This window comes from Nanorana parkeri, unplaced genomic scaffold (genome assembly GCF_000935625.1).
Source record: "Nanorana parkeri isolate BGI_ZX_2015 unplaced genomic scaffold, ASM93562v1 scaffold44, whole genome shotgun sequence".
NCBI classification, from domain to species: domain Eukaryota; kingdom Metazoa; phylum Chordata; class Amphibia; order Anura; family Dicroglossidae; genus Nanorana; species Nanorana parkeri.
Window position 1 is genome coordinate 1,786,660 of NW_017306312.1, and position 23,854 is coordinate 1,810,513.

At 41.2% G+C, this 23,854-nt stretch overlaps 1 protein-coding gene across 2 annotated transcripts in view; it reads right to left on the reverse strand.

Moving 5' to 3' along the window:
* Nucleotides 1-23,854, reverse strand: part of LOC108800631 (mitogen-activated protein kinase kinase kinase MLT) — a 120,836-nt gene that overhangs the window by 20,883 nt on the left and 76,099 nt on the right. The window contains exons 11-15 of one of the 2 annotated variants that reach the window (XM_018572621.1): nucleotides 9,734-9,778; nucleotides 8,206-8,236; nucleotides 7,985-8,124; nucleotides 6,233-6,295; nucleotides 3,596-3,685 (exon numbers count right to left, since the gene is read on the reverse strand). In XM_018572621.1, coding sequence (XP_018428123.1) covers nucleotides 3,596-3,685; nucleotides 6,233-6,295; nucleotides 7,985-8,124; nucleotides 8,206-8,236; nucleotides 9,734-9,778 — 369 coding nt within the window. Of the gene's footprint in view, nucleotides 1-3,595; nucleotides 3,686-6,232; nucleotides 6,296-7,984; nucleotides 8,125-8,205; nucleotides 8,237-9,733; nucleotides 9,779-17,994; nucleotides 18,544-23,854 lie in introns of those variants that run through there. The other variant, XM_018572627.1, reaches the window with a different exon arrangement.

Below are 23,854 nucleotides of genomic sequence, written 5' to 3' on the forward strand. Positions count from 1 at the left end.
GTTGTGCATGGCAGTACTACGAGGATCGATCAAGAGATAACTCACCTGCTCCTACAGCGCCACTCCATCTCTGGCCAAAACACTACAAAGTCTTGCTCACCGAGGAGCAGCGACAGAGTGGCACCTCGCTAGTTTGGCCAGAGGGGGAGCAGTGCTGTAGAAGTAGCTGAGTGTCCTTGCTGCTGAGACGTCGCCTGCAAGAGGATCACAAGACATCGGCCTAATAATTCAGCAGCTGGATCATACAAAACCCAGCTGATGAGCAATCCTTTGTGCTGGGTGGTCCTGGATGTTTTGTGCGTATGGAGGAAAAAGCAATAGGAGAGGAAATATTGCGACTCTTCCCATTAAAAAAGCATGGGCAGTGATATCTACTATGGTTTGGTAGGCCTACACTCAATGGGCTGTCCCTCCTCCAGCCATATAAAGGTTGGATTTGATGATGTTCTCTGATGTCTACAAAGAGAAAGCTGGCAACACACCAAGAGAACATATTTTTAAAACGTTGCTTATTTAAAAATGAAGTTTATTTAAAAGGGAACCTGTTTGAGAATTATGAATATGAAAACGGTGATTGCTGACTTGTTCTCAAGGGTGCAGGTTCAGATTCTGCATATTGTTTCCAGATAAGTGACCTACTGGGTAGTGAAGCAAAGAAAAGGATGTCAACCCAGGAGCAAGTCAGCTATCAAATTTCCATCCTGGCAGGTTCCCCTTAAGGCACACGTCACACTTGTGATCCTACTGCTGGTGAGAATTTGCCAGTGGCAGAATCACTATGGATTACACATACAGGGCGGTCAACACTTACAGCTTGCATGTGTTGCTCCCTTGCCAGCTGGGTGAGCAAGATGTCATTCTCTTGTTGGTGACTTACATTCTGCAGCATTTTTGGCAGAAAGTGAGCAATGTCTCGCTGATCCAGATGGAGCAGGTGCACAACATACAAAGCGGGTGAGTGTTCACCCTGCAAATTTAGCGATCCTGTCGCTGATGAGTTCTCGCAGCAATATGATGGGAAGTGTGACATGGGCCTACGGCAAAACAGCTTGTAGTAATGCAGAGCAACCACTCAGATATCATCTTTTTTATTGCTTTAAACTAATATTTAACTAACTGCTACGAAGCCTGGATTTGCTGGAAAATGCTCCCAGGCTGTGGCCTACAGGCAGTCAAACTGCCTCTTCTCAGTTGTCTTGTTCAAGTTCGCTAGAATTGAACCTTTATACACTGAAGGGGAAGGCACAAACTTTTTCAATGACAGGACAAATGGCACAACACTGAATTCTGTCCCTGATGAAAATAGGATCCCCTGATGTGTGAGGTGTTTAAAGGGTAATTCTAAAAATAACTAAGGGCTGGTGCACACGTAGGCGACACCTCACTGCGCGGTCAGGAGTCGCCAAGGTGTGAACTGATTGCGCTGTGGGTGCCATTATTTTCGAATGGCACCCCAGTTGCGACGGGCCCATGCTTCCGAACGCTAAAACAGCCGCGTTTTGCAAAAAAAAGGTACATGTTCCGTTTTTTCTGCAATTGCCGTGCGGATGTCACCCCATTGAAATCAATGGGACCGCGCAGCAATCGCTGCCTGCATTGTGCAGGACCGCGCGATCCCGGGCCTAAACGAAAAGAAGTGGTGTAAAAAAAGCACTTGTGGGTTAAATCAATCTTTTTTTTTTAAATAATTAATTAATTATTAATGTCAGCTAAAAGGAGGCCTCTCAGGGGTGTGTTCTTTGCATGTATACTGTGGACTAAAAGGTGCCCCTCTTTCCCATCTCAGAAAATTGGGAGGTATAAAAATCCTCCAGTTATCTTCTACCTAGATATTTTACCATGTTCTTCTGTTATTGTTTTTCTGGCTGCCTTATAAAAGTCCATAGCCTGCCAACCCTCCCGAGGCTATTTGTATGTCCATAGTAATGGCCATTATTGGCTTTTGGGAAGAATTCTAGTACTGGAGCAGTGCAGAGGTATTGAGTATGATATAGCTACTGCAGGACTAGTATGAACTCGGTATGGAAAGTGCAACTTATGTTGAGCAAAGTCATTGACTAGAGAGACATTTAAAGGAGTAAAGTTCCAGCATATCCTCTCCTGTAATAACATCAGCATTGTAATAGGAATACATACTAGAGTTGTTTTTTATACTGCAATCAAAGCTTACTTGAAAAAATCCCTTTTAGGTAGTGAGTGCTGCCTTCCGTCTGCCCATCACTCTCATCAACTTCCTGGGTTCCCAGTGTGCTTTGCATCTCTTTTCCTGGTGTTTGATGTGATGCAATCTCAGTTTCTCAAGACTACATATCCCACCATGCATTGTTTCCAGCAAGCAATGACAATGTTAAAATGTTCAGACATTGAGTTTTAGTTCAGAAGGTAGGCTTTGTGAGAGGTGACACAAGGAAATTCATATTCACAAAGCTGAGTGAAATGGTGTCAGTGCATTGAGGAAGTACATCCTATGGGCATCTTCAATAAGTAAGTTTACAAACTTCTACATAGATATGATTATTAGGAGTGGGATAGAGCTTATGGAAGTTCAATATAGAAATACAGATCTAATGCTGAACTCCAGATAGACAGCTTAATACACAGCTAAAAATACATATATGAGAGTTGTTACCTACAAAAAGATCTGGATCTGTATTTCTGGATCTGTATTTCTAATCATTCATTCCTGAGATTTCCACAGCTCTGACAGACAGCAGTTCATATTCCTCTTCCTTTGATTAATCAGTATGAGGGACAGCTCAGACCTTGGCATCCTGGTGTGTTGTGTTAGGCCTTTTTTTCCATGTTATTGTGCATTGCAAGACAGAACTTTGCAAAACCTCGGGCACAAGGTTTATTAACCCTTGCAGTGGTGCTACTACTGCACTGCTAGGGTTAACTGCTCGCTTTTGTGTAGGCTAAAACATTTTTATACTCCCCTGATCCTTGGAGACGGCCAGCTCTCCCTTCCACCTCCGCTGCAGTGGTCTAAGGTCCCTGAGTCATCACGTTCTATGACCAGGTATTAGATGAGTATAACGTTTTTGAAAACCTAGGACAAAAACGAGCAGTTAACCCTTGCAGTGCAGGGGTAGCCTCACTGCAAGGGTTAATAACAATTTGTGCCCAGAGTTCTGCTTTAAATAAATGGGCTGGCAATGCAGCAAGTCAACAAAAACCACGCAGGCATCATTTTTGACAGCGCACCACAATGCACGGTAGTAGGTTACAATGTGTTGTGGTGCGCTGTTATGCATGTGTGTTGCTGCTGCATCCCCGTAGTGTGTTGAGTTGCCTTTTAACAGGCATGCTAATGCATGTAACGTGTATAAAAATGTCATATGACAAAAAACCTCAATAAATGAAGCTTTTGCTATCTTAAAAGGACTGGTGTGCTGGTGACATTTCTACAATTTTGTGTATAGAAATGTAGCACGCCAGCCCCAGAAAGGTGTGACTGGGCCCTAAAGGTTTACAAAGTGTCTGCAGACATTGCACTTATCCCATTAGGTGGTGTCCAGATCCCACAGTAATAGGCTTGTGACACAAGGAGCCGTTAGAAGACATTGTGCGGCGATTTATCATTACAGACATTTACCTCTGGGATGTTAGCCGATTTCAAATGGTATCCAAACACGAGTTCTAAGTTCACAATCTTTTCTTCCTCTTCGTTCTCTATAGCCAGATCCTGCAGCACAGATGGAGTCATTTGTGTCACTTCTATTGTGCAGCTTTTTTTAGCTTTACAGACAACATTCAGGAGTTTATCACAGCCAACAGCTGAAATGTTTCTTTAACAACTATTTTCAGTCTGGCGGGTTGACATCACTGCTGAGGATAGTTGCCTCCCACACAATTAAATCATGGGAACAATGCTCTACCCTTAATGTATCTCAAAGCCCAGATTCCGGGAAATAAAACAGGTGCATTCGTGGAGTCAGTTTGTCCAAAAATACTCCCCCAAGATGCGTTGTATGAGAGCGCAATTTCAACTGCACTACAATTACCACTTCCATTGGGGAGCCGCGGATCGATTTTGGGAGTATTTAACAAATGATACTTTTTCAGTGTTTTTATTTATCTGTAGAATGCGAGACAATTTCTGTTTTGCCAAAAACTGGCAATTAGGGGGCTGTTGCTTGGCCTATCATGTCTTTGTGACTTACAGTACCTTTGTATATGCTTTAAGCAGAACTCGGGGGGGGGACAATTCTTAACCCTACCTCCGCACTGCAAGGGTTAAGCACTTGTTTTTCTCTAGGTCCAAAAATAATAATAAATATATATATATATATAAATAATAATATAATAAGTTATACTCACCTGATCCTCGGGGACGGCTTGCTCATAGACCAGTCCCTTACGCCTGTCTCCTCCTCTGCTGCAACGATGGTATGTCCTCACGTCCCATACACTCTAGAATGTGATGATTCAGGGACCTTAGACCACTGCAGCATGGGGAAGCGAGGCATAAATGACCGGTCTAAAAGCATGCACCTCTGAGGATCATGTGAGTATAACTTTGTTATTTTGGAACCTAAACAAAAACAAGCACTTACCCCTTGCAGTGCAGGGGTAGCCCCACTGCAAGGGTTAAGACAGATTTCCCCTGGAGTTCTGCTGTAAAGCTGAACCCTGGGATAAGCAATATTGTCTAAATACAAGAGGCAGGTGTGCTGTATTGTTATTAAAACTTGCTGTGCTGTGTGTATTCCTTCAAGATCTGTGCAGTGTGAAATGTTGTCTTTGTGCAGGAACTTGTTGTTATAAAGACCGGTCACTGCTGCTCTCTCTCCTTGTGCAGTGTGACTGGTCTTGTCTCCGCCCCTCCTGTAGTTTTCTGCAGGCAGCTTGTAGTGGGTGGGGCCTGGCACCTCCCATATCATTTTGTGGCTATTAGGGAATATATTATGTTTGTACAGAATAGGGAATAGTCAAACTTTTTTTGTCTTCTGTGCTCCGATAAGTAGAGACAACATGAAGTCAGAGGAAACTTCTAGACAGTTGTCAGATTTCCCCATTTGAAGATCTACTCTCCATTTCTCTTCTGGTGACGTTGAACACAGGGAGTCACTCGCTCACTACCTCCTCCATTCAGAATATGCATTATATTCTTTTCAATGAATTCAAGGCATCCTCTAATTAGAAGAATGTAGATTATGACATCAGCGACCCTTCTTTTAACCCCATCCAATCAGAAAATGCCTTACATTCATTGAAAAGTAATTGCTGTGTTCTCCTTCTTAGAATGCATATTGCCTGGCTGTAATACTCAATACACTCAGCCACTCACACACAACAAGTATGCAGATACAGACTTCTGACTTTTCTGATCTGCATACAGTATATGTTCTGGGTCAGCAACTAATAAAGTATCAACGGTAGACACAGCAAGGCAACCAGCATTTTCACAGCTTGATCTGCAATGGCAACCCGCTATAGTTCTCTTTTAAACTCTTCTATTAGGGATACACCGAAATTTCGGCCAACAAAACATTTTGGCCAAAAATTGTTCTATCGGCAAAATGCCAAAAGTACCATAACAGCCGAATATGCGGTGCACCCCTAGCTCCACTCCTCCCCGCTGGGCACCAGTCTGTGTCCCTCTGACCCTTCCCGCTCTCCCCCCACCTGTGTCGGCATGAGGCAGTGGGGATCCAAGGGGACACAGAGCCAATCCAGCTGCCGGTGCCCAGCAAGGAGGAGAGAAGCTGTCAGGAGGCGGAGCGGGGAGGTGTCTGGAGGAGACAGCTGTCAGCTGTCACAGGAGGCCGAGCTCTCCTCGCACCTCCCCATTCGGCCAACAGTGACTGGCGGAGCAGTCATGATGGGAAGCAGAGCACAAACATTCAGCAATCAGTACTGAATGCTGAGTGTTTGTAAGCGTCCTGTGTCCCCAGTTATGAATGAACAGGAAGTGCTCAACATCACTTCTTGTTCATTCGTGATTGTGGACATAGTAACATAGCTTAGTATAGAGGCTTCCTGTTCATTCATAACAGGGGCTGCAGAAGAAGAGATTGAGGACTCTCTTTTTCTATTTTAAAAGGGAAATATCATGTCAGGGGTCTTAATATCATTTAGACCCCTGACATTTCCCCAAAGCCCCAACAATAAAATAAAAAATAATCAAACATAAAACAAACCCCTCCTCTACACACCACTGCTAAACCCATTACTTCTAAACCGAATATCACTGTACACAGAGCTAAACATGTACTTATGCAATACTTACTTTTGTTAGTGGTGGGAAATGAAAAAGGTTCAGATAATCGTGAGTTAATCTTTCAATTGCTGTCTGTAAAGCAAAAGATTGATGAGTGAGATAAACATGGCAAAGTCCAACAAGATTCTTATCCTGGTAATATCGCTGAGGACCCCATTTATAATGGAGAGTGGATAGCGCACTGTTTACAGGCCATTCATAAAATGCAAACAACAGTGTGGAGTCTGTGTCCAGTGTTTACAGCTGTTGTATTCATATGGAAGTCTATGAAGAACTGCAAAGGGTCATGACTGGAAAGGGGTCAGAGTTCACTCTCACAAACATCTAAACTGTCATAGAAAAATGAATATGTATCCAAAATATTCTGACAAATCTTTGACACACTGGCATTCATTTTTTGTGTTTTTATGCATTTTTGTCACCAACTTTTTTTTCTGTCACTTTCCAAAAATGAAAAAACAAAACAAGTGTGTAACACGTAGATAAGCACTTCTCTGAGTTTTACAAACATTTTCATTGGAATGGGGGGAAGGTCAAAAACCCCTGAAAAGTGAAGCGGGTCACATTTTCATACAACACAGCACACTGCTGAGCTCCACAGGGCCATTTGAAGATAACCGTGTGATTGGGTAAAATGCATCAGTGTGTTGGACCTTGCGTGGGACACCAGTGATGTGGTACCAGCTTCAATAAACCATCCTAGCGGAATCTGGTGTGCGGCCAGCTTTTCTTCTGTTTATATGGGCTCACATAGGAAAGGGGATGTGATCCCAGCAGCAAGCACCCAGCTCATCCTTTTCCTGAGCCATTGAGGAGCATTGTTTCTTTTGTGTGCTCTCCTTCCATAGCAATCCATGTTACATGTGTTGGTGAGATGCAGTGCTATTTCTTCTGAATTGCACCCCAACTCAGCTTACCAAAGAACGAGCAGCTACCAACTAATGCAATTTTCAATGCAGTGCCAAAAATGGTGCACATTCATTCACAGGGAGTTCTCATTGTGGGTACTCCCTCTCAGGAGAGACCCGTTTTGGGAAGAGCTGCCAGAACCGAGCCATTAGGCCAAATTATTGCTCCTATTCGACTAGAGGAAGTTTGTGGTCTAACGCCTCACCCTCACTCACTCTTGGAGTTTTTGGTTGTTGTTGTCAGTGTCATGGCAAGGTAGATTCACCCTCTAGATTTTACCAGGTGATCACTATCAACAGAACAAAAAGTGAAAGTAAATCCAAAATTTTGTTCCCAGAACAGAGGGTGAGGGGAAATCTCCAAATGATGGCACCTTTTCTTAAGTCAACTGTCTAGGAGGGGAATGCTCATCACTTTATGGAGATTTCCTGTAGTGCTTCCTGGACAGGAATCGGCCCAAAATCTCCCCAATGTAACACAGGAAGGGAAAAAAATAACCTGGCAGGTTTTTTAAATCCTTCCCTATTCTGTCTCCATCTAGCAAAAAAAAGTTTTGGCAATACATATAATTTAACAGAGAGTGGTTCCTTTTGGCTATCTATAAGGTTATCATATCTATAAGGATATAGTCTAAATCCTGCAAAATACATGATAAATACATTTATTGAATTATCCTATATAATTTATGGAACACGCACAGGATTACCAGTTGGATCAGCATTCAGATAGGAGGTTTCTATCTTCAATACAGACCCATAGTACTAATTCTCTCTTACAGTCTGTGACCACATATAAGTGTTCATTTTGCTGTGTACATATACTGTTTTAGCACATGTCTTTTCTGTTGCATACCTTTAGATGAATGATATGTCCTTTGGAGACAATGCCCATATCTTTGAGGTCACTTTCCTCCAGAAGGAGCAGTCTCTTTCCTGTAATGTGATGTTCCTTGAACAGGGTGGCATACACACTCTGCAATGCCGAGTTGTCATCTGCAACCAAAAGCAAAAATTGCATGATATGGTAACCCTTACCATAATAAAGAAGACCCACCAAACAGTGATGGAACTTACCTGTCTTTAGTAACTGTTGCATCCAGAACAACTGTGAAAAATTGATATCATTTCAGGTTATATATATAAAAAACGCACATATAAATACCAATAATTTAGCTTATCATGGGCTCAGGGTCAATCGGGACAAAGTTTGGTCAGACAAATTAAATAGACGCTCTGGGAGGTTGATAGCCTAAAACTGAAGTTCAGCGTGCTTATAATCTGCCATTCCTGGTTTCTCCCCCCCATCAACATGCTAATGACATTTTGCAGGGTGTTATACATTGCTCAGTGAACCCATCTCAGCACCCTGCCCCAATACTCCTCTCTACTCAGCCCAAATATAAGCAGTGGGCTGACTCTTGGGAGGGATCATGCAAATGTCAAAGTGCCTTAATAGGTGGATGTCAGTCTGGAGGAGTGGGTGTTGCTAAGTAGACATTTGCATTCAGATTGCTCTAGAAAACAGCCACGTGTGATGCTGAGACTCAATGATACGGTAGAAAGAACTGAAATCAAATGAGTGAAAGGGGCAAACCAGGGACAGTTTAGCCGTGGAGGAATAGGCTAGATCATGCTTGACATCCTCCAGCCAGGAACTCAGTAGGGCTCTGCTTGACTTACTGCAGCTTCTACTGCATATTGTGTTATTTTGACGTGCGGTGATGAAGAGGTTGCACAGTCAATATCCCGCTGGATTGAAGTCTGGGGGCAAGGGGACTACAACTAAAGTGGAACTCCAGGAAAACAGATAAATACATGGCTAGGTCAGAAACAGCCAAAAATCCTAAGGTGCTCATACAAATTCTGACATAAGCTTAAAGACTTAAACCTCCACTTATCTAACCTGGGTACAAAATAGTAGCTGCAGGTGAGCACCATCTGTCACTGAAGAGGGTTAGAAAATTATTAGGGGGTGCTTATTGGTCTCTGCTCTCTAAGCTGATGCCATGTGTACTACTGGAGAATCTACTATCAGAGGCATTCCTGGGAAAATATCAGAAACAGTCAGGTAAGAGTACATTTAAGCTGGCCATACACTGTTCAACTGATGTATAAATCTTCATTAGATGGCACTGAGAAGCATAGACATTTTGTATGCTCCTTGGCTCCATCTAGTTGCGTGCAAACGGCATTCGCCCAGCTTTACACTGGGTGGAAGATTTATACATTAGCCCCTCTAGTTTTTCTCATTCAGCCCCGAGGGCTGAATGAAAAAAAACCTCTTGGTTCTCCCATGCACGCTAACAGCATGGATGGGGCGATCCCCCCACCAGCCTATTGTATTCTGACAGCGGCAGGGGTGCCACTGTAAAAAAAGCTGAACGGTGACTGCAGTTGATTGTCCAAAGGGGGCCATTTACTTCTTGAATTTCAAGCTGACTCGGTCGAACCTTCACCATTGTATGGCCAGCTTTAGTCCTTTTGACCTTGGGCACCCATATGTGACTTGATGTGTTGGCCTCCCTCATGTGTTAGAAGATTAGATACAGCACACTGATAAATGTATTCAGTCACTCCTTGCAATGCTTTAAAGAAATCTTACCACATCTTCTTCTGTCCATGAGCATATATCAAATGAGGGCAGCAGCTGCATGAGATGAGGAAAACAAGAACATCATGTTAGACATCACTATTAGGGGGGTGACATAGCATCTACCTTAAAAAAAAAAGAATAAAGTTTTATTTAGGTCAACTCCCTGCCAAATGATATTTCAGTTATGCATGGTTGCTTCTAAGTTAAATCAGGTGCTTACATTTAAGCAAGAGGTAATTTTCGCACTCTTGCTGTCAAAGTGCAATTCTGTCTTTGTTACCTTGCGGAATTGGGTAGAGACACAAACATACAGGTGCCCATTGAAAACGCAAACCAGTTATGGCTGTAGTGAGCTTTCACCTTTCCCTAATATAATTATACTTACTTTGTGAAGAATTGTGCTTTAAAGTGATATTACAGTCAACATTTTTCAAGCTATTTCAAATGCTGATGAAATCACTTACAATGGATGCTGCTCCTTCATGTTTAAAAGTTTAAGCTTCCTGCAGAATCAGCCAGTCCCCTGAACACTGGCCCTGATATCCTGTTTTAGGGTGGCTTCATTCCCTTGCAGGGTCCTATGGAGCCACCTTTGTGTGTGCTAGTAAGCTGTGTGTATCTCCACAAACACACAGGAACAACAAGGCAAGACACTCCCGTGCTTCCTGTTTCAAGCTAGTAGATGGAAACTGCTGGAGGCTGCTCTGTCCCATGTGATCTTGTACTGGACAAGAAATTCAGGGAAGTTGAGCTGAGAGAGTTGGAACTGTTTGAAAACATGGTGACTGTCAGTTCTTGGGCAAAAATATAAAGAAATACTTTGCTGGGCAATGTACAGTATATTTGTTTAATCTGGACTCGTTATTGGAAAAAAGATTGAGAGTTTAATACTACTTTAGTTTGTCTTTGCATATTTTTAGTGTTCTCGGTTTATTGTGGGAGATCACTTTCCTTTTATGTTCCATCAGAATCAGCGGACAATGGAGATAATATATCAGCCAGGAGACCATACCTCAAGATCCAATCTCATTGGGAGCCATGTGTTGTCCCTGTGCTCCAGGGTTTCCAAACCATTGGTATACTCACACACGTAAGTTATGTAGGTTCTGTGAATGTTTATATTCAGTGTTTCAACTCCATTTAGAATCTGTTTAACTTATAAAAAAACTAATAAAAACAAATAACTGAAGAACAACCCCAGGGAATAAGTGAAATCCTAATGATTTACAGGAAAAGCGGTAACTGTGCTAAAGTCAATAACTTTTATTCCATGATAAAATTCCCCACATATGATCCATTGCTACTCTAATTTTTGCTGTTGGGTGGGACATGAGCTCCTTGTTTTCGGATTTAGTGTAACTTACCTGTTTGTCCTTATAGGAGGAACAGCTAGGAGAACAGCATGTCTGTACCTGGCCTGCATATTCACATGGTTCACAACTTTGTGCTCCAGATTTCCACCAATAATGTAAATTCTAAAGCACAGTTTAGATTGTTCTTGTTCAGCACAGTTCATCTCAGTTTGCCCAAGCCCACTCAAAACTGTGACCGACATTCCTCTGTACTAGCCTAAACAGTGGTCACAGTTGCTGCAGGCACATTTCCCTGTCCCTTTATGACGTATAGCTGCGGGGTGGGGAATGTGGGCAACTGATTGACTCAAAAGAAGGGGGTGGCAGTCACAATTTAGAGCAGATTTGGGCAAATTAAGTCAAACTGGGTTCGCTCCAAGCCCAGGCTTCTCTCTTTTCGTTGGCATGTTTATATGAGAAAGAATGACACTTTCTAGTTGAAAGTACATAGGCAAACGACACACCCTCAATTATGCAAAACACAAATAATGAATATGCAAAAATGGACTGACTTTCACCACAACTTTTCTTTTATACTAAAAATGTAAACTAAATCATATAAAGGAATTGCATAAAAGAATAATTTGCATGGCTTCATCCTCTGTCTTGAAATGAGGATTCATCCTCTCACTTTTGGGATATGTGATGAAATGAGGCATGTGAATGAGGCATCCGTTCTAAGAAGGCATTTACTGTGCTATGCATTGGTTCTGTTGGAGGGCTTTTTGATTCCTCTTAGTCCCTTCTTAGCATAACCTGTATGGTTACACTGTCAAAATAACAAATACAATACTTAAGAAGTTGAATGAAAAGTGTACTGTAGGATAAAATTTTTGACAGTTAAATGCTACATTTGATATTGAGGTCATAGGGATTCAGTTCCAATGAAGGACAGTTGGAATCTATGCTGGGAGGTTATTACAACTCTGTTTTTCTAGACTTGTCTGTGTATGATACCATGCCAAGGCATATAAAACAAGGACATAGTGCTTCAAATTAAGGAAAAACAGAGTCATGTGAAATGTTTTCTAGCTGGGGAAATAATGACAAAAACATTTTTCAGAGAAATTAATTTTTTGTTTTTTACTTTCAATTTTTGTATCTTGAGTATAAAGAGCAAAATCAGAAGAAAAATGAGACATGCAAATTTTCTAGCAAAGGAAAGACAAGGCCAAGTTCACTGGAGAAATACATTATCCTCCCTGGTCCTGATGTCCTCGCCTGGGGGGGTCAACACTTATCCACACGTGCCTGAACCGCTAAGGTCCCCTGTTATTCCCAAGAATTGCTTTTTACTATGATTATCCAATTATGCATTCAGAAAAATAAAACACAGATTTGTGATCGCTGTCATTCCTATCAGCAGTGATAGATTTCCATTAAGTGGCGGTTAAAAATATATGGACGGTGCATCTTTGCATGACATAAGTAGACGCATATGCTAAAAGCCGCGTGTTCAAAGTCAGTATCACGTCCGTGTTGCCACTCACTTCTAATTGCATGTAGATATCTAATAGCAAGAAATGTAACACTGAGGTCACATTTATCGGTTCTAATGGTTATCATTAAGCTAATATTATTTTTACTGTGGCCATCGAGGCCGATTTAATGGAAATTGAGGCTTCGTGGAAATGTCCAACTACGTATCAAGGAGCAGGGATGGGGGGAGGGGGGGGGAGCAAAAAAAAAAGAGAGCTCAACAATATAAAGATGACATATTTAAAAAGAACTCCAGCAAGTGCCAACACACCCAATAGAACAAAAGTCCTCAAATGCACTTGTGAATCAATTCCAAACCTTTCCGATCCAAAACCTTCACCTTACAGAAATCATTTTTTTTTTTTTACTAGAGAGAGAGACAAGTCAATGTTTTCCTGTGATTTCAGCTGCTTTTCCTACAGAATGTATTTGGTGCGTAATTATTCCTCTTATAAAGCCGTTGACCAGCCACAATCCACAGATAATGCAAATCTGCTGCTTCATATTGACTCTCCATTTACATAGTTACATAGTATTTGAGGTTGAATAAAGACATTAGTCCATCAAGTCCAACCTATTAGGATCTCATTCTAGGAGTACCCGTACCCCTGTATATTACGGTCCCTTAAGAAATCGTCCAAAAGTTTCTTGAACAATTCCACATTATTTGCTACACTTGGTTTTGCCAAGTGAGGTGTGTGCCTGAGTTACTGTTCAGTGTTTGAGGCTGATAAAATGGTGAGTCAGGGATCACAATCTCAACAAACACTTGTCAATCATTCTGAAAAGGAAGGGACTTCTAACAATACCTGCCACATGCCAGAAACTTTGTTTATTTGCATATTATTTAGTGAGGGATATGAATAAAAAAAAGTAAATTAAACCATATATATCAGTTGTTGCTAAAGAAGATCTAAACCCAATCATTAAAATCTCATAAAAGGTTTAATAAGTTAAAAGGAGCTGCAAAAGTGTATTCGTTCTGTTTACATATACAGCTTTCATTTCAACAATACCTGGTAATCTTGCTATGTAGGACCTTCTTCAGGCATTTCCTTTTATGGGGTGAAATCCCACAATCATGCTTCTGGGTTGTCACCTGTCACCTCCTGGCTCAAACTACAAGCGGCCACACAGACACACATTGCGCAGGCATGGGGCACCATTGTCACCAATTATAAGCCGGCCCAGAGCAATGATGTGCAGCTGACGCTGGAGCGGGTGCATTTAGACAGGAAGTGACTGAGAGAAGTTGGAGAAGATGTCAAAAAGCGTTTTTGTATGAAAAAAACCTTTGCGTTTGTTTATTATACACCGTGCTTTAGCAAACTACATGCCCTTTAGTTAGGGCTTAGCCAAACTTTACATTTTAGGTAAACCCTAGCAATTAAAATAGTACTAAAGCTAGGCATTTTCTGCATTAAGGTAAAAAACGTGCAGTATATTTGCATGCTCCCCTGTCCCCAAACACTTACCTATCGTCCCTTGTCACCTCCACTGGGACCAGGAAGATATCTGCCATTCCCCAAATTTTCTGTTTGTGGGTACTGATGGCAGTGGATGGATAGGCTCCTGCTGCGTCAGTCAAACTGTTGCTATGAGAGCAGGGGCGTGGTTTCCTGCACGATTTGTGTGTCTATGAATGTGCACAGCTAGGCACGGGTCACAGACGGGATTGCCCACACATGGGTGTCTCGTCAGCAACTGACTAGATGAAGGAGGGGGAGCTCCTCATCTTAAAATATAAAAAACAACAGCAACGTTTTAATGTCACATTAACTTCTCTTATTTGCTCCCTTTTGGTCTTTTTAGTATACCATTAAATGTATTTTTATCTGTTTTATAAGAACAAGAAAATACCTGTTGATCCTGCCAGAAATCCAGTGAGCCAGCATCACTGCATGTGCTGCATTGTTATCAGTTCCCAGTTCTCTCTGTAGACTACAGTCCCCTGCCTTCCTATGTTGGAGATATGGACAGTGGGAGGTGTTCTGCATTCTTAACATTGTCACTTTAGGACAGGAAGCGTGTTATTCACGGCTTTACCAGGTGAAATAGTGGAGAAAAGTCTGAAAAAGGAAAACTAATGCAGCCACTTCATCTAAGGACTGGTAAACTGCAATATATTCCATTTTAGTTCTTGGTTTTATACATACTTTACGGCTCCTTTCACACGGGCTGATCAGGAAGGGATCCATGCATCAGTAGTACGGATTGGATGTCATCGATGTGACATCTGTGTCCGTATAGTGTTTTCCTCCATATTGCGATAAAGGAAAAAACTGGAATGACCCCATGTCGGTCTATCAGGAATTTGTATGTAAAGGGACAGATGTGTCCCTTTACATACCCCGATCCAGCATGATCTCTGATCTGTTTGTTTTTCTGGTCAGAGCCAGGGGTAACCAGGTGTAAACGGATGTCTGTCCATTTACACATGGCTGCTCACAGACTAGCATTGGGCATCTGATCGGGTCCGCTTGAAAAACTGACAGGCGGACCTGATCGGACCGCCCGTGTGAAATTTGGGTGAATCCTGGGTGAAACACTAATAGAATCTGAAGACTCAAGCTTGTTAGATTCTTGGACTTTACACTGAACACAGGCATATTTTGCATAATATTGATGCACTTGGCCAGGGGAAGTCAAACTCTGGTCCTCCAGCTCTGGTGCAACTACAAATCCCACTATGTATTGCACAACGCCACCCACATGACCCCCTGAGTAGGATCCATGATGGGTTTTGTAGTTCCTGAGTTTGCCTATACCTGCAGTAGGCTCACCTGTCATGCACTACACAAGTTATCACTATACTAGCTCCTATACTCCACCTACATTTATTGCTCTGGAATTCCTCTTCTGTCATTCAAACTAAGCTGGGAAAATTGGATTTTGTGATATCAGCAGGTGGTGATATCTAAAAGGAAATTGGAAGGGGAATGAATCAACCCTTCCAATGGCTCTGCCTTGAGCAGAAAGCTTTGTATACAACAATTGCTCGTATGTGAAGTTTTCCGTAACATAAAGTACAAGGTTACTTGCTGTGTACTCTTGCAAATGAACCTCAAATATAGAGTCATAGACCATTACTTCCGTATCACCATTGGCTACAAATTCCCATATACTTTATGTAATAACTTCATTATAATGCGCCACGATTAGTTGCACTCTGCAGACTAATCCTTCTAATGACAGTAAATTGCTTTGTTCTGTAATACTGAAACCATGGATAATCTTCTATTACTAATACAACAAGACTAAATATGCTCTCTTTAATTTTAAGCAAAGTAGAAATTCATTAAGAGCATTGAAGCCGCCTGATTACAGAAATACAATGCTTAAATATGCCGTAATTCCTCTTAATACGGCGTGACAGATCTGTGGATTGAAATGTGTTGATGAATCCCATTTTAACACGGATGGCTCAATACAAGACAATTGTTGGAGGAATGTATCAAAAGAACATAATCTGTATTGCCAGGACCCGCGGCTCTTAATTGCTGTGAAGCAGACAAGCTTAAAATATTGAATGTTATTATTGAACAAAACGTGAACGGAATTCAAAGAATTGTAGTCAGTTCTGGCCTTGTTCAGAACTTCCCTACACTGTTAAAGTGGTGTACACTGAGAGGAATCTGTACAGAAAAAAAAAAAGACCGGAACCCACTCTTTTACCATTGGTCACAGTTGCCTACCATATATGCCCTGAACCTTTCTACAGTCCTTCCTTTTGCCACAGTATGGACAGTGTGGGCACTATCTATCCCTGCAAAGGCTGCTTTTTTTTATAAGGGTAGAAGATCAGGGAACCGGGTTTAATAGTGATGCAACAAGCGGCACTTCCACTATAGATAAAGACTTACAGGGCTATTCACAAAAGGGTGAAGAGTTTGGAGAAGGCAGGTGATGTGAACAATCTAGGCCAACTGAACTGGAAAGTGAGCTAAATTGGAGAATTAGTCGATATTGTTTTAGAAAAACTGTTGCAGGACAATTATAAAAAATGTATCACTGCTGTAAAAGGTGCACAAAACACTTTGCACATGTAGAAAGAAAAGGTAATTAAATCATGTCCTCCATTTTGATCTTTCTTCTGCCTTGTTGATCATCCATCTGTGACAGCATGCATAGTGGGTTTCGAGAGGAGTGAGTGTGTGTGATGTGAATATGCGCATAAAAAAAGCACATTAACTGAGGTCAACATCCGTAAAAACTCACTGAAACGAGCATGAAACTCATGTAATCTTGTGTCTCTACAAGTCCATTTCTGCCCATTTTGTTCATCAATTTTTATGCATGTTTGGTGTGAATGAAACCTTACAAACAAAAAGAAAGGGGCCTCATTGGAACCAACCCAACTCCAGGTTGCTCCAGTTCCAGTATGACTGACCATTTACAAGGACAGCTCCACTTCAACCTTCCACATAAAGTTCTGCACTCTTCCCTATGACCACCTCCTTCCTTGTAAACTGAATTGGCAACTAGTTTATTTTAGAGTCTGCCACAAGATAATAGTGAACTTCAACCTGATTTATAGAAGGATAAAACAAGGTGAATTGAGGGGCAACTGCAATCTTTAAGCATCTAATTTTCTCACTTTCTGTGTGTGTTGTAAAGAAGCCACCACTCTAAGCTCACACCCGTGATGGACTACAATCTCAATGCAGATTAGTAAACCAAGCGTGAGATTGTAGTCCATCACAGGAGTGAGCTTGGAGTTGTGACTACTATACAACACACACCATGGGGAACAAAAGTAGCCACCCTCCAGAAGGAAGGACCGTGTCAGCACCAATTCAGAGATGATTTGAGGATCTACAACCAAGTGATACACAAATAAAGTACATTGTTCCTTATAGTTAAGGTACTTAAATGCATTTTTTAAATATAACTCCAATGGCACTTTAAGTTTAGCTTTTTCTTGATTTGAGGTTCCAAGTACCCAGTATAACAAAGGCCCTTGCATTTCTGCAAATTATTTTATTTATATATGGCTTATTTCAAGAATATATAATAGTATGTACAATTCACAGACTGTTAGTTTTTTCAACTATGCAAGCGTATTAGAAACCCATGACCTACCCCCACCAAAAGAATATCACAAAACTGATGGATTAAGTTCACTTTTGTCGCATCAGTGTATCGATGTACAAGCATTGTTTTTTGTGTCCATACCAGACAATAAATATATATTATATCAATACCAACGCAAGCATTATTAGAGCAACAGTCTTTTCATGACAACAAATATAACCATTTCAGCAGTCTATTTATATAGAACTATGGCAGAAAAGTAAATAAAATAAAAGTGTTGTGAACAGGGGGTGTTTTCCAGACACAGTACAAATATATTTATACAATGGCAAATAAAAAGTAAAAACCTTGAAAACCAGGCATCACAAACATTAACACAAACCATACTGAATTGTATTTTTTTTGTTCTCAGGAAATTACACAATTTGTTTCAAGTTTATGAACACAGCTACATTAAAATGACAGACACAATAATATCTTATCACGTTGAACTGACCTAGAAAGTGTGTCTACAAGAGCAGATATATTACAAAGGTCAAACAATTTTGACCTTGTGCTTCACACAATATAAAGTTCAAAGAAAAAAAATGGTTTGGCTTGATTTTCTCAAACAGACTTGACTGTTCATTCACTGCTATCATCCGACCAATCGAAATCTCCGAAGCCGACGGCCATGTTGATCTTCTTGCCTTTCCTGACGGATGTGGTTTTGGAGGAGTTCTGTTTGGCTTGCATGTTTATTTGAATCCCAGAATGCAAGACAGGTCCCTCAACGCCCATGTCGAAAATATTCCCGAAGCCCTTCATCATGGCCTGCAAGCTTTTGTTCATGCCATCTACCTCCCCGTTACTGGTGGCTGTGATCTGACATGACATCTCAGCACTGTTTGACTCCTCTGTTTTAGATTCAAAGAAACACTTCTGAGAGAGCCTCGCAGGAACAGGAAAGTAAAGCTATTAAAAGGAGGAAAGGACAGAGGCAAAAAAAAAGGAAAGTTAGAATCAATTAAAATCAAAGGATCCATAAAAAACTGGATTAGTTGGCAGTAAATGGAAAGTAAAATGATTAGTGATTTAAAACATGTAAGTTATGTGGGACTTGATCAGAGCCAACTTTTGATTGTGTATATGTGTGTGTAGTCTTTTTTTGTACCATTAGAGAGGTAATCTTGCAAGAGAAGAAAAGAAAGCTTTGATAATACATATAAAAGAATTACAGAAGTATTGTGTGTAAATAAAATGAGGAAAAAATGTCATCAGAGAGGTCCTGCGACTGACCATTATTTTAAAGGTTTAATCAAATTGGTCCATTGTGTGCATTCGTCATTAATGGCCCAGTGTTCTAATCTTTAACAGTTGCAACCTCCATAATTGGCAAGTAGTTATAGAAGAGCCTAATGCGGGTAGAACCAACTTCCTATTTTGGGTCCTTAGGTTGATGTCATGTGGCTGCTTCTGCTGCTAGCAACATGAATAATTTAATGAATTTTCCCCCAAAAAATATGCTGAAAATTCCAATTACATCTTTGTGATTTACTTAGGGCCATGATCATCACAGTTTCATATTGTACTCCATCTGCTGTGTGGTATTCAATCCTTGCATTGTTACCTTTGACTATGAAAGTGCAATCACTTTACTTGGGACCAGTCCAATTTCAATGATGATTGGTGGGTGAAGTGGTCATATACGAGACACTTTTGGCCTATGCCAAAGACTCATCAAATCTACATGAACCAGCTGGTGGAAGGTCAAGGCAAATAATAATTTTCAGGAGTCCCTATTAGTGTAGTCAAATATTAACTAAAAGTCTAGATGTATTTAGATTTTACAACCATGTCATTTAGAATAACATTGTTTACAAACCTGCCTGGGTGCATGGATCATTTGGTGATGTACATGGTCATTACTAACACTACAAAATCCAGCTAGGATCTGACTGGTTGCTATGGGCAACATCATTTCTATTAGCCGATGATTAATGCTGGCTAAAAGTTACCCACAGGTAAAAGATGGCCTTCTTACAATCTGGCCATTTAATGGTCACGCCACCCAATAGTGATCTCTCATTAATATATAGAGCCAGTGGATTTAGTCATCCCTTGGCTTATTATATGTCTGTTGGACACCAATGGAGATATCTCCCTATCATATTTTCTGTCTTTTCCTCTATCCATCTGAACTCAGCAACAGGAGAGAGAGTGCACTGCATATGGTCTGAACAAGAACGGCGCTCACTCGCTGGGGGGCAAGCGTCCAACCTCCTGGCATCAGAAAAAGAACAAGCTAGCAGTTAGACTCTTGCCCCCAGTGAGTGGAGCTTCTCAGAATATTATGCGTTTTTTGGGCAGGCTTCAGTGGGGGCTGCCTACACTATGGTTACCTAACGGGGCTTCTAGACTGCATAGGCTATATTTCTTCACAAAGGTGAACGAACCCTTTAAAGGATAACTGTTCTTTGCAATTATCCTTAAAATGACTCCCAACCCAGCACCAAGTCTTATACTTACTTGTCCATGATTCTGGCATATCCCCTGGAAATTATCATGGCCAGGCCCAAAGCCTGCTGCACATGCATGGACATTTCCCATTCATTCCTATAAAAAGGCTGTCTATCATGCAGCCTAAAGATAAATGGAGACAATGAGCAGAAGACTTCCGCACTGCTGCTGACTTCGTTTTGAAAATTCTAGTTCCTTAGTTGTCATGCTGATCCATTGACTAATACTTTATGTCACAGGCCCAAAATGTATATACAGATAAAAAGAACAGAAAGGCAGAAAGAAAAAGAGAGAACTCCCTAATCTTCAGCTATTTCCTATTAATAGGAAAGGCAGCTACATTCCTGCAGCACACTATTAGGTGGCACCAATGCCTCAATATGATGTACTTATTAATCTTAATATATATCTTGAATGTAGCAAACTGTACTACTATGCACTCAGATGTGCTATCCAGCCCACAGCTGCTGTGAATAATCCACCAAGGATATATGAAAACTAAAAATTGCTTGAACACAGCGCTCCTGTTCAAATGCTGTCTAGATAAAAGCTACCTGAATAAAATTAAAATCAGAAAATCCTACTGCAGATATAGTATCAACAACAATATAAAAAACATAAACGAAATTAGTGATTTGTAAATATGAACAAATGCTCCTGTATGCAATCTTAATAAAACACTATCAAAGTGCAAAGTCAACTCTATCAAAGTGCATTTAGTGCAATTCATTAAATTGTGCAAATATTCTTACGTGATAACAGGTAAACGCCAGTATAATTCATAAAATTGTGCAAATGCCCATCTATTCTATCCAGTAGCAACCAATACAATTCATAAAGTTGTGCAAATATCCCTCTGTGATAATTAAATACAGTTCATAATATTGTGCAAAGTCCTAAGTGTGATGACCAGTAGCAACCAAGGATCAATGTGCAAAACTCCAATACTCTTCCACGTGTCAAAAATGTGCCTGAAAAAAACATTTGGGAAACTCATCAGAACAGGCTGACCTTATATCATAAAGGCCAGAAGGAGATCTTCCCAATTGGTTAAAAAAAACCTTAATTCTTCCCTCCCTGAATCCTTATATCTCCCTTTAATTCTCCACATGAATACAGTAAAAGACATAGTAGAGTGTAGTACCAAGTCAGCCATTAATTAGTGCAGGACATTTGGAGTTGAAGTGATACCCTTTATTGGCTAATGTAAGTAATTAAAAATGGAAGCTTCTGGATTCCTTAAATCTAAAAAGGTGCCTATTCACCTTGCGATTATCGTTCGATTTACGAATCGGCCATTTGATGGGAAGTCAATAATCACAATTACTTTACAACTGGCCGAATTTCGTCTATCGGGCAGACTAGAAAACTTTTTTCGAATCATACGAAAATCGTTGGATTAGTGGCGTTTTTGTACGAAAAAAATCAAAACATGAACACTGCACATGCGCAAACGAAAATCTGTTCTGCAGATCGACGAAATTCGGCCAGTTAGTATTGCTGATGAACGATTATCGAAATCTACATTGGTCTGTGCATGATGGCTTGAATGAGGGTGTGATGACGGGACAAAAAAAATTGTAAGGTGTATGGCCAGCTTTAGGAATCCTGAAAGCGATATATACACTGCAATGGGTCTGTAAATTATCACAAAAAATCTGTATGATATGTATGTAGGGCTCCTGTAAAATATAAAAATATCCTCTTACAGAATGCCGGCTCCTACACATAATACATGGCTTACAGGCACTGCGGGGGAGTGAGAGAAGTGACTTGAGCAGTCACATCTCCATACCGCCTCACTATTTGCCCATTCACAAAATGCCTTGTATTGTTCTCAAGGAATACAAGGTGTTCTCTGATTGGAGGAGGAGAGGAGGGGCGAGTATGTGACAACGTTCAGCTGTAGTCACTATACAGGTATTCTTAAAGCAGCACACCACACCAATGTCAGATTACAATAGCCCGGGGATTCCTTTACCAATACTGTTTATGCATGGATGGGGAAAGAAAGTTTTTTTCTGTTTCAGCCTGCAGGGCTGAATGAGAAAACAAAATGCTCAGTGTTTTAGCCAATAAAGGGTATCACATAGACTCCAAACTTTCTGCAGAAAAAGAAGAAAAGGAAACATTTCTATAGAGGATACGTTTCAGATTGTTAAAACCCTTTTACAATTTTCAGTGATATTGCTAGCACTAGTTAATGTGTCTGATTTCCTCTTCCTCCCCAGGTCTCTCTGAGAGCTTGGAGCATGCAGCTAAGATTTATGATGTCAATTACTCCGCCCTACACATGATATCACTTTCAGAATTTCTCAGGAATTCTATTTAGGTATGTTTTTTCTAGACACCATTGAAGTAGGAATGCTGTGTTCAAGCAATTATAGTATATCATGACTGTGCCCAATATAACATCAGGGGAAGGAAACATCTCTAGGAACTTAGATGCAGAGATGGTTTCCTATGTAGCAATAAGCCCTTTTAAAAGGCTATTTTAAAGGATGAGTCCAATTTAAAACAAAGTGCAGTTATCTTTTAGGGCCCTAGAGGGGGAGCGCAGAGATGAACTCTAATGAAATTCTGACGGGCCTGACCTCGGTTGTTTGTGGACATGCTGCTGCAGACATTTCCTTCTCCTGGCCATGCCTGCACAGTAAATCCTAATTGACTTCTATGGGGCTTGTCTCTCAGGCAAAGGAAGTCACAAGGAGAAAAGCCCTATGGTCCTGTGAACTATCTACAACCATAGCAGTAGAACAGCATTGAAGGATATATAGGGGTTTATTTACTAAGGGCAAATAAGTTGTTCACTTTGCAATGGAGTTTTGATTTGTAGTAGTTTCCTATAGTTTAGTGAATGAGGTGAAGCTCTGCTGACTTCCATCATCCAATAACGTGCAAGAAAAAATTCTGTTTGGTTTTTTTCTTGCACAGGATTGGGTTTTCTTTGCAATTTCACCACATTGTTCAAGCTAAGAGGAAACCTTCCCTGCAAAGTACAAATTCCTTCCCAAAGTGAACAGCTCATTTCAGTTTAGTAAATCCACCCCATGAATTTGCTCTTTGGCAGTGACTTCTATAAAAATAGGATTTTGGTACTCACCTTAAAATCCTTTTCTCTCCGTTCATTGAAGGACACAGGGAACAGATCGGAGATCATGTACTGTAGGGTAATATCGCCACCTGCAGGAGAAGGACACTAGGCACAAAACTAAAGACCAATTACAGCCTAGGGGTGGCCCCTGCCGGTGGCCAAACCTCACCCCTGCTGACAAGTCTCCAGTTTAGTAACAAGCAGTAAAGGAGTACACACCCACATAGAGGGGCGGGCCCTGTGTCCTTCAATGAATGGAGAGAAAAGGATTTTACGGTGAGTACAACCGGCAAAGCGGCAAAACTGACAAAACCGACAAAACTGTCCATGGTGGAGGAAAAAGCCTCCAAGGATAACATAGCGCCAGCGGACCCCCCCCAAAGACCCCGCAGGCACCAAGGGAGACTGGGAGAGGGGCGCAGAAGCACAGGCTGCGCAAAGGGGGGATGTGGGAGAGGTCCCTGAAGAGAGGCCGCAGCCCTCACAGGGCACTGCGGTCAGTTTGTCCCCACAATCCATGTCCCCGGCAAATATATGCCAAACCAAAGCCCCAGGTAAGGAAGGAGACCCCAGCAGGCACCGCCCCCGTCCCTAGGCCTTTTTCCGCAGTTGCCCCTAGCAACAGGATGCCCCTAGGATGAAGGAAAGGACCTCCACGGTAGTTTTCTCAGA